Genomic DNA, 15,877 nt, shown 5'->3' on the forward strand with positions numbered 1-15,877 from the left:
ACAACGGATATTTTTTTGACAAGGAAGGCAATAATTTTGTGGCCAGTTTATAAAGTTCGTGACAATTGCTTCTTACAGGTGGTGTCCAGCCATAGTAAATAGCATAATTTTTACATTAGAAAGTTATATAAGATGTCTCCCTAATTGGGGGCGATGATTTTTTCAGTATACATAGAAGGGTTCTGGTGGTACCCAATCCTCTTCATCAGGGAGGTTGCTCAATATCATGGGTCGTGGGTAATCATCTTTATGAATAAAGCGACGGACCCTTTGTGGGAGAGTCATTCGTTGAGTCCTGTGAGGAGGAGTAGTGATGGTATAATCCGTGGTATTAACCACTTGTATAGGATGTTCTCTATCTGGCATGTATAGTTCTTGCATTATATAAAGTTGTTTCTTTTTTAGGGTGTCAAGGCGTACATTTATGGCAGTAATATCTTGTTGTATGTGTAAATCTGCCATTTTAACTCTGTCTCTCCTCCTGGTATCGGTGATGAAGCGAAGAGCTCTATTCTGGACCCTTTGTAACCGGAGCATGTTGGTCTTTGTTGTTAGTGACATTGGGACACAAGGGTATTCGAGTATTGGTCTTATTATCATTTTATACAGATGTTTTTTGACATGTTGAGGGGCTTGATTAAATCGAAAGAGTCTGCTAAGACCGGCTTTGGCTATGTTGATCTTTTTAGTTACATGAGATGTTGAATGGAGCAGCCTGTCGATTTCATATCCCAAAATCTTGTTAGGGTTTCTAATGGCTACAGGTGTACCTCTGATGGAGATACCTCCTTTATCTTCAATTGTTGATGCAAAACATCCTATCATGCTAACAAGGACCTTGTCAGGATTAGTTGTAATTCTCCATTTCTTTTCCCAATTAGATGTTCGACGAAGTTCAATATTCATTTTCTCTATGACTCTCTCATACTTGTATTTTCCTGTTACCGGAGTTGATGAGACGACATGAATAACATCATCTGCAAACTGTGTCACAATTGTGTCATTAAACTCTGGTTGAGGAAGGTCATTCACATAAATGTTGAACAGGAGTGAACTGAGACAAGATCCTTGCGGGACACCAGCTGTCGGTATAAAAGGCTCTGTCGCCCTGCCATGAAAGGTGGGAATGATTTTTCTTTGAGTTAAGAAATTATATATTAATCTGAGAAAAGTCCAGTTATGATCTGGTAGGTCAATGAGTTTGTATATAAGGCCATCATGCCATAAGCTATCAAAAGCTTTATGAACATCTCTGGTGGCAATTAAGGCAAGATTGCCCTGATGTTTTAGACTTGCTACAGTATCGAAAATAACATTTATTGCATGATTGGTACCTCTATGTGTTCTAAAGCCAAATTGTTTTTCAGTAAAAAAGTGATTAAACTCCATATAGTAGTTCAGTCTGTTGGAAATGACTTTCTCAAGAACTTTTCCAGTGACTTCAAGTAAAGATATAGGTCTATAGTTCCCAGGTTGGTGGATGTCTTTATTGGGCTTACCAAGAAAGATCATCTTAGCAGTCTTAAAAACAACTGGAAAATGTCCTGAGGCCAAGATGGCATTAAAGATATTGACCAAAGACTGTTTACAATTTCTAGGTAGGTACTTTATTTGTTTCATTGTTATTCCAGAGAGGCCAGGGGCTCTATTTCTCATTCTTCCAATAACCTGACTTATCTCTAGTAATGTAATAGGTCTAGTAAGCGGGTGGGTATCTTCAAGAGTTGAAGTATCGATGGAAGGTAGTGGTTGTAGATCATCCAAGTTCTCATCTCTCCATTCATTTACTAACTGATAATGATTATTGTTAAATTGACGACTGTTATTATGGGAGAGAATTTTCTCCCATACATCACCCATCAAATTAGCCTGGTCCTGTGGATCGTCAAGTTTAATTTCAACATCTTCCTCATCCTCATCAGTGAAGGTATGAACTAGGTAGTTAGGAGCCTTGTGCTTTGCCCCTAAAAGTTGTCGGATCTTACTCCAAAATTTTGCTGGTTCACGTTTATATTGATTCGCTTGAAGAACTAGAAGTTTCCATGTCCCGTTTGTGATGACTAATCATAGTAATTAATTCTTGCCTTAATCGGTGCAGTGTAGCTGCTGGTGGTTGTCGCGTTTGAAGATGCCTTCGACATTCTGCTTGATAATTTCTCAAATTGTCTCTAATTTCCCTAGTAGGTTTATATTGTTGGTATATCTTTGTGGAAGCTAATTGACAAGTTGCATTAGTTGCTTCAATTATTCGATTATGCAGGGACCTGATTGCATCATCAATTGCATTGGAAGGTAGATTTTCCAATGACACAATTTCATCATCATCCAGATATGCCCTGAAGGGGTCAAATCCTAGGGTGTTAAGATTGGGTTTAGGTGGTACAGGTATTCTAAATGGAGAAGTTTGTAGTTGTATTATAACAGGGATATGGTCAGATCCTACATGTCCACCAGGAGATATACGACAGTGAAAGATGTCACAGTCCCTGTTTGTCAGTACTATATCAGGTGTTCCTGGATGAGGTCCAATGTATGATTTAAAGAATGGGCCTTGAAATGACAAGGTTCTAGCTGTCATGATATTAAAGAGTTGTTTTCCTTTTAAGTCACCCAGTGGAATACCAGCTCCACAGTTGAAGAGGGCAGGGTGATGAGCATTAAAATCTCCCACTAGAATTGTTGGAATATTCCTACTTAATATCCTATGTAGAGGAATTGACTCTATATATTGTTGTCTCTGGGGAAAATATCCAGTAACTATCACTAGTTGTCCATGAGACGTTGTCATTTCTATTGCAAGAATGTTATCTTCATCAACATGAATATTTTTAAATGTATAGCCTAATTTTACTAAGATGGCTACTCCACTAAATGGTCCTCTCGATTTCTCCACAGTAGAGTAACCACGTAATTTAATATATTGATCAACTCTTGCAGCTGTCTCGTTCAGAAGTATAACATCGGGATTGTAATTATGTAGTTCAACCTCAAGAAGGTAACGGTTATTAAAGAAATGTTGAACATTAAGTTGGAAAATTGTAATCCCCATTATTTCTTGTTCTTCGCTCGTGTACTGCGGTCTAAACGCCTGCAAGTAATGTCACGTGTTGTATCAACACTATCCCTGCTGGACTCATCAAGGGGAGGAGGAAACTTTTGCGTAGGTGCTTGTGTATTAAGAATGCCATCATCTTCACTAGAGGTAGTAATATTAACAGACTCATTAGAATCGGTAGAGTCATCATCAGAAAACTGAGGTGTGTTGTTCCCTGTTACAGGAAGCAGAGGCTCGTGAGAGTTAATGGGAGACTGTGGAGGCTCCAAGGGAAAAGTAGGCAGGCAAGGTGAGTCACCCTGGGAAAGTTCCTGTCCAACAGGATCAGCTTCAATAGCGGGAGAGTAGGCACCACTTTCTGGGGCATTGTTATGTTCAGGTGTTGACTTATCGGGTTGAGGGGAGTTGACAACCTGGGTTTGTGAGGTGGGCGATCCCTGAGCCAGGGATGACTTAGGCTTATTTTTAGATGCAGAGTAGGGAACATACTTCTTGTTATGAGAAGGCTGGGTCATAATAGCCTTCACATTTTCTGGGATAGTGATGGGAGTAATCCCATTAGCCATTAACAGATCATTTAAAACCTGAGAGCAGAGTTGAATGTCACCACCTGCTATGTCTTTGGCCATCATGTACATTAGTTGTGCTCTCGTCATATGCCCGGCTGTGGATACCTGAGACATAGGAGATGATACTGAACCTTGTTGTTGCGTTTGTGTATGGTGTAAGTGAGGGTTAGATTGGGGCGCTCCAAGAGGGGCAGAATTCCAAACATTGGAACCATTGGTAGAGACCTGAGGAGTCCCACTTGATCCAGGCAGAGCTGGGAAGGAAGTTTGGGACATCATTGGCGGTGCCTGGGGAGTGGTCTTCTTAGCAGTGGACAGTTTCTTGGCTTCAAGAATTTTCTGCATTTCCTTTTTCCTTTCAGGACAAATAGCAGAAACAGCATGATGTTTTCCATTGCAGAGGACACATTTAGGTGTATTTTTGTTGGTACAATCTCTATACGAATGTTGGCCAGAGCAAATGCTACAAATCTGCCCTTGAGTACTGCATTTATTGTTGTTATGACCAAAGGCATAACACTTGAAACATTGTGTCACACTGACAAATCGTTCAAGGAAGATTTGGTCAGGTGTACATCTGGTGCCAAAACATTTGAATCCATGTTGACACACAAGTTTGGCCTCCTCAGGTGTCTCAAGTATTAGCTTTAAGGTCACCTTGTTGTTGGTAGGATTAGAGAATTTATGTGCTTCTACAGCCCTAAAGTCAGAATTCTCGGTGTTAATGTCGTCAACAATTTCATTCACTGTGCTATGTTTCATGAAACTGTTGATTCTGGCCACAAACACAGTCCTCTGAGCTTGATAGCTATCAGGTGCAACTGGGGTAACACCAGAAGTCTTGAGTTTTTCAAGCACATCATGCTTCAGAAGTTGAAGTAACTCTTCTTCCGAAGAGAGGAGAAGTACTGCTCCAGCGTGGGTTTGAAAAACATCCACTGGAGCAACAGTTGAGTTGGAGCAAATACATGTGAGAATTTCTTTCATTGACATTTGATTGCCGTCAATGCGTAATCTTACACGTATCCTCACCATGATGTTGAGGAAGGAACATCTGGCAGAGGAGTTTCTTAACAAAAAGGGAACTTTCCTTGATGTTAAACTAGCATCCTATTTCAGCTGACTTATGAAGGTCAGCCCCTAAGATAGCCTACCCAAGGCAAAGATCGGCTGGATTTTAAAAAACCACACGGGCTACCAGATGGTCAAAATGCCTTGTGTTAACTCGCCAAAGCGAAGTTGCCGAAAAAGAAGAAGATAGGACAGTCAGAAGGATAGCAATGTATGTAGTGTGTTAAGTGTGTGGGCCAGTGTTGATGTATGGGTGAGGGTAGGATGGGGAAGGATGGGGGGATGGGGATGAGAGGGGTGAACAAGCAAGCAAGTCACCGCCTTACCCTCTTGATGGGATGGGGCTCGAAATGACTGCAAGCAAGTCTCCTCTCAGCTCTGGTGAAGAACTACTCAGGATAACCCAAGAAAATTCTCGAGCAACAGTGTTCAGAGTTGCTCAGCTGAAGAGCAGGAACGACGACGTCTTCTCTCCATGGTGGCTGGGCTGCTACTCTTGTATTCTTTTCTTGTCATTTGTCTCATACCTGTTTAAAGCTGTGAATGGATCCTGCCTTCACTACATCGCTTCCCAAACTATTCCACTTCCTGACTACTCTGTGACTGAAGAAATACTTCCTAACATTCCTGTGATTCATCTGTGTCTTCAACTTCCAACTGTACAGTGGACACCCGCTTTACAATCACCTCCCAATGCGATCAATTATGTAAGTGTATTTATGTAAGTGCGGTTGTACGTGTATGTTTGGGGGTCTGAAATGGACTAATCTAATTCACAATATTCCTTATGGGAACAAATTCGGTCAGTACTGGCACCTGAACATACTTCTGGAATGAAAAAATATCGTAAACTGGGGGTCCACTGTATTATCTTGTTGCTGCATCTCATCTATGGAACAGTCTGTCTCTGTCCACCTTGTCAATTCCTCTCAGTATTTTATATGTCGTTATCATGTCCCCCCTATCTCTCCTGTCCTCCAGTGTCGTCAGGTCGATTTCCCTTGCAGTTTTATAACTGTAGTGTAAGCATATCTCTGGCATGCTTACACTACAGTTATAAAACTGGAATTATAAAACTGGAGTTATAAACCTGGAGTTATAAACCTGGAGTGAATGATGATGAAAGTTTTTCATTTTTGAGCCCCCCTGCCTTGGTGGGAAATGGCCGATGTGTTAATATATAATAAATTTAGGAGGGTAGTGCTAAATGCGTAGGGGGTTATACAGTGCCTTGGTAATGAGGGGCATTCAGGTTCACTCGAAGCAAGAGTAGAGCAGGTTCAATCCCTTGGATCAAGCCTTTCACTGACTTCGAGGAACCTCCCTTGAAGTATAGGAGTTGAGCTAATCTCAGGTTGTGTTGCTTTTGGTGTTAAGTCTTCTATAAAATGTTTTGAAGCTTCCAGAGATTGTAAAAATATTTTTAGAATTAGTGTAGAAGTTTTAAAGAGGAAATTGGAGCACTACCTCCAATAAGTGCCAGCAACCAGGCTATGATGGATATGTGGGCTGGTGGGCTGCCTATAGGCACAACCTGGTTGAATAAGCAATCAGCAGAAAAGGCTGGCCCCAAGCCAGGCTGTGAGGGTTAAAAAACTTCTGAGTTTATCGAAGGTTGCACTTGTACTCCTCTTTACCATATTTCAGTCTTGAGTCTGCTCATGAAGAAAACTTTCTAGTTCCATAAAAATTTTGGGAGGTACAGCATTTTAATAGAGTAGTCGGTCATATCCAGTATTGTGCTATGAACAGATGATGTAGGCAGTTCTTCTTTCAACAAACCGGCTGTATCCCACCAAGGCAGGGTGGCCCAAAAAAGAAAAAACAAAAGCTTTCCTTTAGTAATATATACAGGAGGAGGTGTGGGATTACCAAAACTATTATTCAGAGTGCTGAGGAGGGGTTATTGAGGTGGTTCGGACATGTAGAGAATGGAACAAAATAGAAAGACGTTGAGAATGTATAAATCTGTAGTGGAGGGAAGGTGGGGTACGGGATTAGCCTAGGAAACGCTGGAGGGAGGGGGTAGAGATGGTTTTGTGTGCGAGGGGCTTGAGCTTCCAGCAAGCATGTGTGTGTTAGATAGGTGTGGATGGAGATAAATAGTTTTTAGGACTTGACGTGCTGTTGGAGTGTGAGCAAGGTAACATTTATGAAGGGATTCAGGGAAACCAGCAGGCCAGACATGAGTCCTGGAGATGGGAAGTACAGTGTCTGCACTCTGAAAGGAGGGGTGTTAATGTTGCAGTTTTGTAACTGTAGTGTAAACACAGCTGTCATAAGACAGTCATGGAGTGAATGATGAAAGTTTTTCTTTTTCGGGCCACACTGCCTTGATGGGAAACGGCCGATGTGTTAATAAAAAAAAAATACAGGAGAAGGGTTTACTAGCCCATAGCTTCCAGCATTTTAGTCGCCTCTTATGATACGTATGGCTTACGGAGGAAGAATTGTTTCACTTCCCCATGGAAGTGGAACGTATGGGGAATGCATCCATTGCAGCATTATGAAAACTAAGATTTTAGAAGCAAATTATCATATGGAAGAACAGTGAGAGAGTACCCATGTGGGTAAGAGAAGAATTACATTAAGTCATATTTTCATTGAACATAAACATTTTATTCAGATACTGTAAGAGAAATACAAGCTTGCTGATTATGATTTCATTATGTTAATTCATATTTTTTTTTTTAATTTTTCAGAAGCATTTGTAGTTTGTGAAGACTACTCCTCACCTCCTGGGTACACCCCAACTATGGTGAACCCACTTCTCGACCTCAGCTATGAAGGCTCTTGGCAGGAGCTTGAAGGAATCAATCGTGTAATTGTACCATTTTTAGCATGTGGAGACTTGTCTGCATATGATTCAGATATGACTTACCCTCTGCAGGTAATATAGAAGTGTTTAGTCAATACACCAGCAGTCTCCAGTAGTAATTTTCAGTGTTACATATTGCCTGTTTGCGTTAAAATGTATCATTAGCTGGATTTAACATTAGGTGATGTCATCCTTAGCTGAGGGTCCACTGTACTTGCAACATCTGCCACATTGCTCCCCTATCCACTCTATCATATGCTTTTTCTAAATCCATAAATGCAATAAAACCTTCCCTACCTTTATCTAAATACTGTTCACATATATGATTCAATGCAAACACTTGATCTACACATCCCCTACCCACTCTAAAACCTGCTCACACTCCAACAGCTCGTCACGTCCCAAATACCATTCGTCTCCATTCACTCCTATCTAACACACTCATGCACGCTTGCTGGAAGTCCAAGCCCCTCGCCCACAAAACCTCCTTTACCCCCTCCCTCCAACCTTTTCGAGGATGACTCCTACCCAGCCTTCCTTCCCCTACAGATTTATGCACTCTCCATCATTCTACTTTGATTCATTCTCTCTAAATGACCAAACCACCTCAACAACCCCTCTTCAGCCCTCTTGACTAATGCTTTTATTACTCCACACCTTCTCCTAATTTACACACACTGAATTTTTTGCATAATATTTACACCACACATTGCCCTTAGACAGGACATCTCCACTGCCTCTATATGGACAAATATACTAGCTCCCCTTAAATCAGGGATAATCACAGACAGCACTACTGACCACTTCCCCATCTTCCTCCTAACAAACATTTGTAAATAACCAATAGAATATAACAAGTTCTCTTTTAGACTCCATGACGAGGCATCAGTAAGTACCTTAAAGACAACAGAGCTAAGTATAGTTGACTGGCCTACAGAATTTTCCAGTGCCAGTGGTATCAATGATTAGATAGACATATTTCTTAACAAATTACTTAGACTGTATAACAAACATTGCCCCATTTAAATGAAACAGATTATGGATAAATGACTAGGTTGCCCATGGCTAACTAACAGCATACCAAGATCCATTGACAAGAAACATCAGTACGAAAAGCATACAGACAGGGCTTAATAAACGAAGATGATATTGAACATTATGCATCAGTCCTCACCAAACTATCAAGAAAGGCTAAGCAATTGTACTATTTTAGTAGATTCACCAAAACAAGAGGAGATATAAAAAAGAGACCTGGAAGATACACACTCAGATTCTGGGCACCCACAAACTGAAAAAACTCGGTATATATTGTCCTAACTAAACTGAACAAGCCACAACTACAGCCTATTGATACAGTTAACAAAATAAATAATTTTTTCTCAACCATAAGATCAAATCTTTAGAGTAGTAGGTTGGTAGACAGCAACCACCCAGGGAAGTACTACCGTCCTGCCAGATGACTGTGAAACAAAAACCTGTAACTGTTTTGCATGATGGTAGGATTGCTGGTTTTCTTTTTCTGTCTCATAAACACGCTAGATAACAGGGATATCTTGCTACTCCTACTTACACTTTGGTCACACTTCACAGACACGCACATGCATATATATATATACATACATCTAGGTTTTTCTCCTTATTCTAAATAGCTCTTGTTCTTTTTTATTTCTTCTATTGTCCATGGGGAAGTGGAAAAGAATCTTTCCTCCGTAAGCCATGCGTGTCGTATGAGGCGACTAAAATGCCGGGAGCAATGGGCTAGTAACCCCTTCTCCTGTATACATTTACTAAAAAAGAGAAGAAGAAAAACTTTATAAAACTGGGTTGTTTAAATGTGCGTGGATGTAGTGCGGATGACAAGAAACAGATGATTGCTGATGTTATGAATGAAAAGAAGTTGGATGTCCTGGCTCTAAGCGAAACAAAGCTGAAGGGGGTAGGAGAGTTTCAGTGGGGGGAAATAAATGGGATTAAATCTGGAGTATCTGAGAGAGTTAGAGCAAAGGAAGGGGTAGCAGTAATGTTAAATGATCAGTTATGGAAGGAGAAAAGAGAATATGAATGTGTAAATTCGAGAATTATGTGGATTAAAGTAAAGGTTGGATGCGAGAAGTGGGTCATAATAAGCGTGTATGCACCTGGAGAAGAGAGGAATGCAGAGGAGAGAGAGAGATTTTGGGAGATGTTAAGTGAATGTATAGGAGCCTTTGAACCAAGTGAGAGAGTAATTGTGGTAGGGGACCTGAATGCTAAAGTAGGAGAAACTTTTAGAGAGGGTGTGGTAGGTAAGTTTGGGGTGCCAGGTGTAAATGATAATGGGAGCCCTTTGATTGAACTTTGTATAGAAAGGGGTTTAGTTATAGGTAATACATATTTTAAGAAAAAGAGGATAAATAAGTATACACGATATGATGTAGGGCGAAATGACAGTAGTTTGTTGGATTATGTATTGGTAGATAAAAGACTGTTGAGTAGACTTCAGGATGTACATGTTTATCGAGGGGCCACAGATATATCAGATCACTTTCTAGTTGTAGCTACACTGAGAGTAAAAGGTAGATGGGATACAAGGAGAATAGAAGCATCAGGGAAGAGAGAGGTGAAGGTTTATAAACTAAAAGAGGAGGCAGTTAGGGTAAGATATAAACAGCTATTGGAGGATAGATGGGCTAATGAGAGCATAGGCAATGGGGTCGAAGAGGAATGGGGTAGGTTTAAAAATGTAGTGTTAGAGTGTTCAGCAGAAGTTTGTGGTTACAGGAAAGTGGGTGCAGGAGGGAAGAGGAGCGATTGGTGGAATGATGATGTAAAGAGAGTAGTAAGGGAGAAAAAGTTAGCATATGAGAAGTTTTTACAAAGTAGAAGTGATGCAAGGAGGGAAGAGTATATGGAGAAAAAGAGAGAGGTTAAGAGAGTGGTGAAGCAATGTAAAAAGAGAGCAAATGAGAGAGTGGGTGAGCTGTTATCAACAAATTTTGTTGAAAATAAGAAAAAGTTTTGGAGTGAAATTAACAAGTTAAGGAAGCCTAGAGAACAAATGGATTTGTCAGTTAAAAATAGGAGAGGAGAGTTATTAAATGGAGAGTTAGAGGTATTGGGAAGATGGAGGGAATATTTTGAGGAATTGTTAAATGTTGATGAAGATAGGGAAGCTGTGATTTCGTGTATAGGGCAAGGAGGAATAACATCTTGTAGGAGTGAGGAAGAGCCAGTTGTGAGTGTGGGGGAAGTTCGTGAGGCAGTAGGTAAAATGAAAGGGGGTAAGGCAGCCGGGATTGATGGGATAAAGATAGAAATGTTAAAAGCAGGTGGGGATATAGTTTTGGAGTGGTTGGTGCAATTATTTAATAAATGTATGGAAGAGGGTAAGATACCTAGGGATTGGCAGAGAGCATGCATAGTTCCTTTGTATAAAGGCAAAGGGGATAAAAGAGAGTGCAAAAATTATAGGGGGATAAGTCTGTTGAGTGTACCTGGTAAAGTGTATGGTAGAGTTATAATTGAAAGAATTAAGAGTAAGACGGAGAATAGGATAGCAGATGAACAAGGAGGCTTTAGGAAAGGTAGGGGGTGTGTGGACCAGGTGTTTACAGTGAAACATATAAGTGAACAGTATTTAGATAAGGCTAAAGAGGTCTTTGTGGCATTTATGGATTTGGAAAAGGCGTATGACAGGGTGGATAGGGGGGCAATGTGGCAGATGTTGCAAGTGTATGGTGTAGGAGGTAGGTTACTGAAAGCAGTGAAGAGTTTTTACGAGGATAGTGAGGCTCAAGTTAGAGTATGTAGAAAAGAGGGAAATTTTTTCCCAGTAAAAGTAAGCCTTAGACAAGGATGTGTGATGTCACCGTGGTTGTTTAATATATTTATAGATGGGGTTGTAAGAGAAGTAAATGCGAGGGTCTTGGTAAGAGGCGTGGAGTTAAAAGATAAAGAATCACACACAGGGTGGGAGTTGTCACAGCTGCTCTTTGCTGATGACACTGTGCTCTTGGGAGATTCTGAAGAGAAGCTGCAGAGATTGGTGGATGAATTTGGTAGGGTGTGCAAAAGAAGAAAATTAAAGGTGAATACAGGAAAGAGTAAGGTTATGAGGATAACAAAAAGATTAGGTGATGAAAGATTGAATATCAGATTGGAGGGAGAGAGTATGGAGGAGGTGAACGTATTCAGATATTTGGGAGTGGACGTGTCAGCGGATGGGTCTATGAAAGATGAGGTGAATCATAGAATTGATGAGGGAAAAAGAGTGAGTGGTGCACTTAGGAGTCTGTGGAGACAGAGAACTTTGTCCTTGGAGGCAAAGAGGGGAATGTATGAGAGTATAGTTTTACCAACGCTCTTATATGGGTGTGAAGCATGGGTGATGAATGTTGCAGTGAGGAGAAGGCTGGAGGCAGTGGAGATGTCATGTCTGAGGGCAATGTGTGGTGTGAATATAATGCAGAGAATTCGTAGTTTGGAAGTTAGGAGGAGGTGCGGGATTACCAAAACTGTTGTCCAGAGGGCTGAGGAAGGGTTGTTGAGGTGGTTCGGACATGTAGAGAGAATGGAGCGAAACAGAATAACTTCAAGAGTGTATCAGTCTGTAGTGGAAGGAAGGCGGGGTAGGGGTCGGCCTAGGAAGGGTTGGAGGGAGGGGGTAAAGGAGGTTTTGTGTGCGAGGGGCTTGGACTTCCAGCAGGCATGCGTGAGCGTGTTTGATAGGAGTGAATGGAGACAAATGGTTTTTAATACTTGACGTGCTGTTGGAGTGTGAGCAAAGTAACATTTATGAAGGGATTCAGGGAAACCGGCAGGCCGGACTTGAGTCCTGGAGATGGGAAGTACAGTGCCTGCACTCTGAAGGAGGGGTGTTAATGTTGCAGTTTAAAAACTGTAGTGTAAAGCACCCTTCTGGCAAGACAGTGATGGAGTGAATGATGGTGAAAGTTTTTCTTTTTCGGGCCACCCTGCCTTGGTGGGAATCGGCCAGTGTGATAATAATAATAAATAAAGATCAAATCTTGTCAGTAAAATCCCATGCACCAATTCCTGAGCGAGTGATTACTTAGATGGGAATTTCCCAACTTCCTTCTATCTTGCACCAATCAAGCTCGCAGAAGTCACCACTATTATTAAGTCGCTAAAAAATAAATCAGGAAATCTAGCTCAAGTCCCACCACCATTATTGTACAAATGAACAGCTCATGTTCTTTTGCCCACTATTTCATTACTCTAACAAATCACTTGAAACCAGCAATTTCCTGACACTACTCAAGATAGCAAGGGTCACACCAATACACAGAGGTCACACCAATACACAACTTTCATTCCAGCATAGCTGGAATGAAACCTTTGAGGTTCCCATAGCAGATTAACCCTTGCTTGAATGCTTGATGATATCCTCATAGCCAAAATAAAGTTTACCAGCTGCTGACAGATTGCAACAACTTGTATAAGCTTTATTGTCTTTGGTGGAATATGACAGGTAAATATAGTTAGCTTTTTTTTTCGTACTGTGTACTTGTGTAGAATAGGGTAGACACACACTGCTGGTGTTTTCATTGGTTATGACCCCTCACAGCAGTGCCCTGTAATGCTGTAATTCCATGCTGCATTATATTTTCTTACTTAACCTAATGTGTTTACCTTTTTATTGTTCATAGTTGGGTGAAGGAGAGTTGTATGAGTATCGACCTCCAACTCAACCTCCAATCAACCCAGCATATACAGCAGCAGTTGCTATGAAGCGTCAGCGGCACCTGTTTTCATCTACCTCTGCCATTTCTACCTATAAAAGTGAAAATGACATAACTAATGAAAACAAAAGTGAAGAAATTGAGCAGTCCAGTATGGTAGCTGGTGATAATGAAAGTGAAAATTGCATGACAACTGAAAATGAAAGCAAAAAACAAGAACAGTCGATTGCTTCAGCCAGTGACCCTAAGACTGAGGCTGCGAGTATAACCTTAAAAGACTTACACATTGGTGATAATCACACCACTAATATTTCATAAGTCATTACTCAATTTTGCCATTCATTAGCATAGTACCATGTATTTATATTTATAGAATTTTAGGCATTTTTAATCTTTAATTATTGTTTAACCCTTTCAGGGTGCGTGCCGTAGATCTACGGCTTTACGTTCAGAGTCCAAACCGTAGATCTACGCCATGAGCTCAGCTCACTCTGATAAGCTGTGAGTGGTAAATTTAGGCCTAGATATGAGAGAATACATCTCTGTGGTATGTGTGCACCACATAAAACAAATCCTGCAGCACACTGTATATAATGAGAGAAAAAAACTGAGACCGTGATTTTCGATTAAAACAGCGACTTTGCAGTGCTTTTTCGTATATTTTTATAGTTGTATTTGCGATTTCTTGGTCTCATTTGATAGAATGGAAGACATATTACAGAAATAGAGATGATTTTGATTGGTTTTAGCACTGGAAATGGCTTGAAACTGAGCTCAAAGTAGCAGAAATGTTGAATTTTTGCCAATGTTCAAGAGTAAACAAACGACCTCACATGTCTAATACACGCCAGCTGGTGGGTCTAATATACATTCACAAATGTGGTGATGATATTTATACAATTATTACAGTATTGCATAACAGTAAATCTTCTATTTTTTGGTTTGAATAAAAATTCATTATGTGAATAAAAAACAAAATGGAATTAATTTGTAAAGCCTCAAAACATAACTAATGAACAGAGGAAATGTTAGTTTTGTGCCATGAATACCTACATTGTTTATTCTGGAGTCTATTTTGAAATTGGAATATTCTGAACTTCGTGTTAAATTGGCCAAATTACCAATTTCCGATCACTGAAATTCTTGTGCTCAATCGATAGAATAGAAGTAATACTAGTGAAATAGCTAAGAATTTGGTCGACTGGAATAATGTAATTGGCCTAAAATGGGAGTCAAAGTCGGCAAAGTCGCCGATTCGTAAATATTGCTGACACATCAAAATTCGCGAGAGCATAATTTCATCAGTTTTCCATCAAATTTTGTACTTTTTGTCTTATGACCTTCAGAAAAAGATTCTCTACCATTTCATAAGAAAAAATAACGAATTTTTTTTTTTAAATTCTTGGACCCTGGTGCTCACTTTGAAATTTGGCCTCTGGACCCTGAAAGGGTTAAATATAAATACAGTAAGGCCCCGCTTTATGGTGTTCCGCCTTACGGCATTCCGCTAATACGGCAATGTCAAATTATGACCAAAATTTGCTATACGGCAAGCGGTCTTTCAAATACGGTGCCCCCCACCTGGTTTGTTTACATTTTCCGTGACCTCATCTGTTATGTCAGGAAACTTTCCAAAATTTCAAGTGTTTTAAAGTTACTGCATATTTTATATGTACTCTGATAATTATACTTAAGTGTGCCTATACCTAAATATACTTACACACTGTGCTGCTGTGCAGGTACACATTAAAATCGCTAGGTCTCTCTCTACTCATGACGCCAATACTATGTAATAATGATCACTCTTGGGCACACTAAATGTCTTATTTTACATCAATATAGGCATTTTCATTAATCCATCTATGATATTTTCCTCAGAATTATATATGAAACCCATTACATAGAATATAAACATGATACATACACTCACAGAATAAAAATTGACGTAAATATGAGATTTATTTACAAAGCGGTTGTGTAGGTAGTGTCGGAAGAATTACGTTTTCTCTAGTCAAACTGGGGGATACCTGTAGAAAAATATTCTTTTCGTATGCCTTTACTCTATATATAGCAATTCATGACCCTTGTGGGTTTAGTGCTTTTTATAATAAATAATAATAATATTATTATTATTATTATTATTATTATTATATTAATAATAATAATATTTTTTTTTTTTTTTTTTTTTTTTTTTGTTGAACAATGAGGGCGTTTCCCACCGAGGCAGGGTGACCCAAAAAAAAAGAAAGAAAATCCCCAAAAAGAAAATACTTTCATCATCATTCAACACTTTCACCACACTCGCACATTATCACTGTTTTTGCAGAGGTGCTCAGAATACAACAGTCCAGAAGCATACACATATAAAGACACACAACATATCCCTCCAAACTGCCAATATCCCAAACCCCTCCTTTAAAGTGTAGGCATTGTACTTCCCATTTCCAGGACTCAAGTCCGACTATATGAAAATAAATAAATATTATTAAATAATATTATTATTATTATTATTATTATTATTATTATTATCATTATTATTATTATTATTATTATCATTATTATTATTATTATTATTATTATTATTATTATTATCTTCATTCACTCTAAAAATGGTGTGTTGCTGTTTGTTTATTCTGAACTAACTTGTACACAGTGTAAGAGTATTTGTATTGTGAGGTAATTA

At 39.6% G+C, this 15,877-nt stretch overlaps 1 protein-coding gene across 1 annotated transcript in view; it reads left to right on the forward strand.

The window, feature by feature from the left end:
- LOC128685959 (tRNA (cytidine(32)/guanosine(34)-2'-O)-methyltransferase) overlaps nt 1-15,144 on the forward strand; it is a 29,882-nt gene extending 14,738 nt beyond the window's left edge. The window contains exons 5-6 of the mRNA XM_070080370.1: nt 7,398-7,585; nt 13,162-15,144. Coding sequence (XP_069936471.1) covers nt 7,398-7,585; nt 13,162-13,512 — 539 coding nt within the window. The 3' untranslated portion in view covers nt 13,513-15,144. The remainder of the gene's footprint in view (nt 1-7,397; nt 7,586-13,161) is intronic.
- Nucleotides 15,145-15,877: the final 733 nt, after the last annotated feature.

The sequence above is a fragment of the Cherax quadricarinatus genome, unplaced genomic scaffold (assembly GCF_038502225.1).
Source record: "Cherax quadricarinatus isolate ZL_2023a unplaced genomic scaffold, ASM3850222v1 Contig360, whole genome shotgun sequence".
NCBI lineage: Eukaryota > Metazoa > Arthropoda > Malacostraca > Decapoda > Parastacidae > Cherax > Cherax quadricarinatus.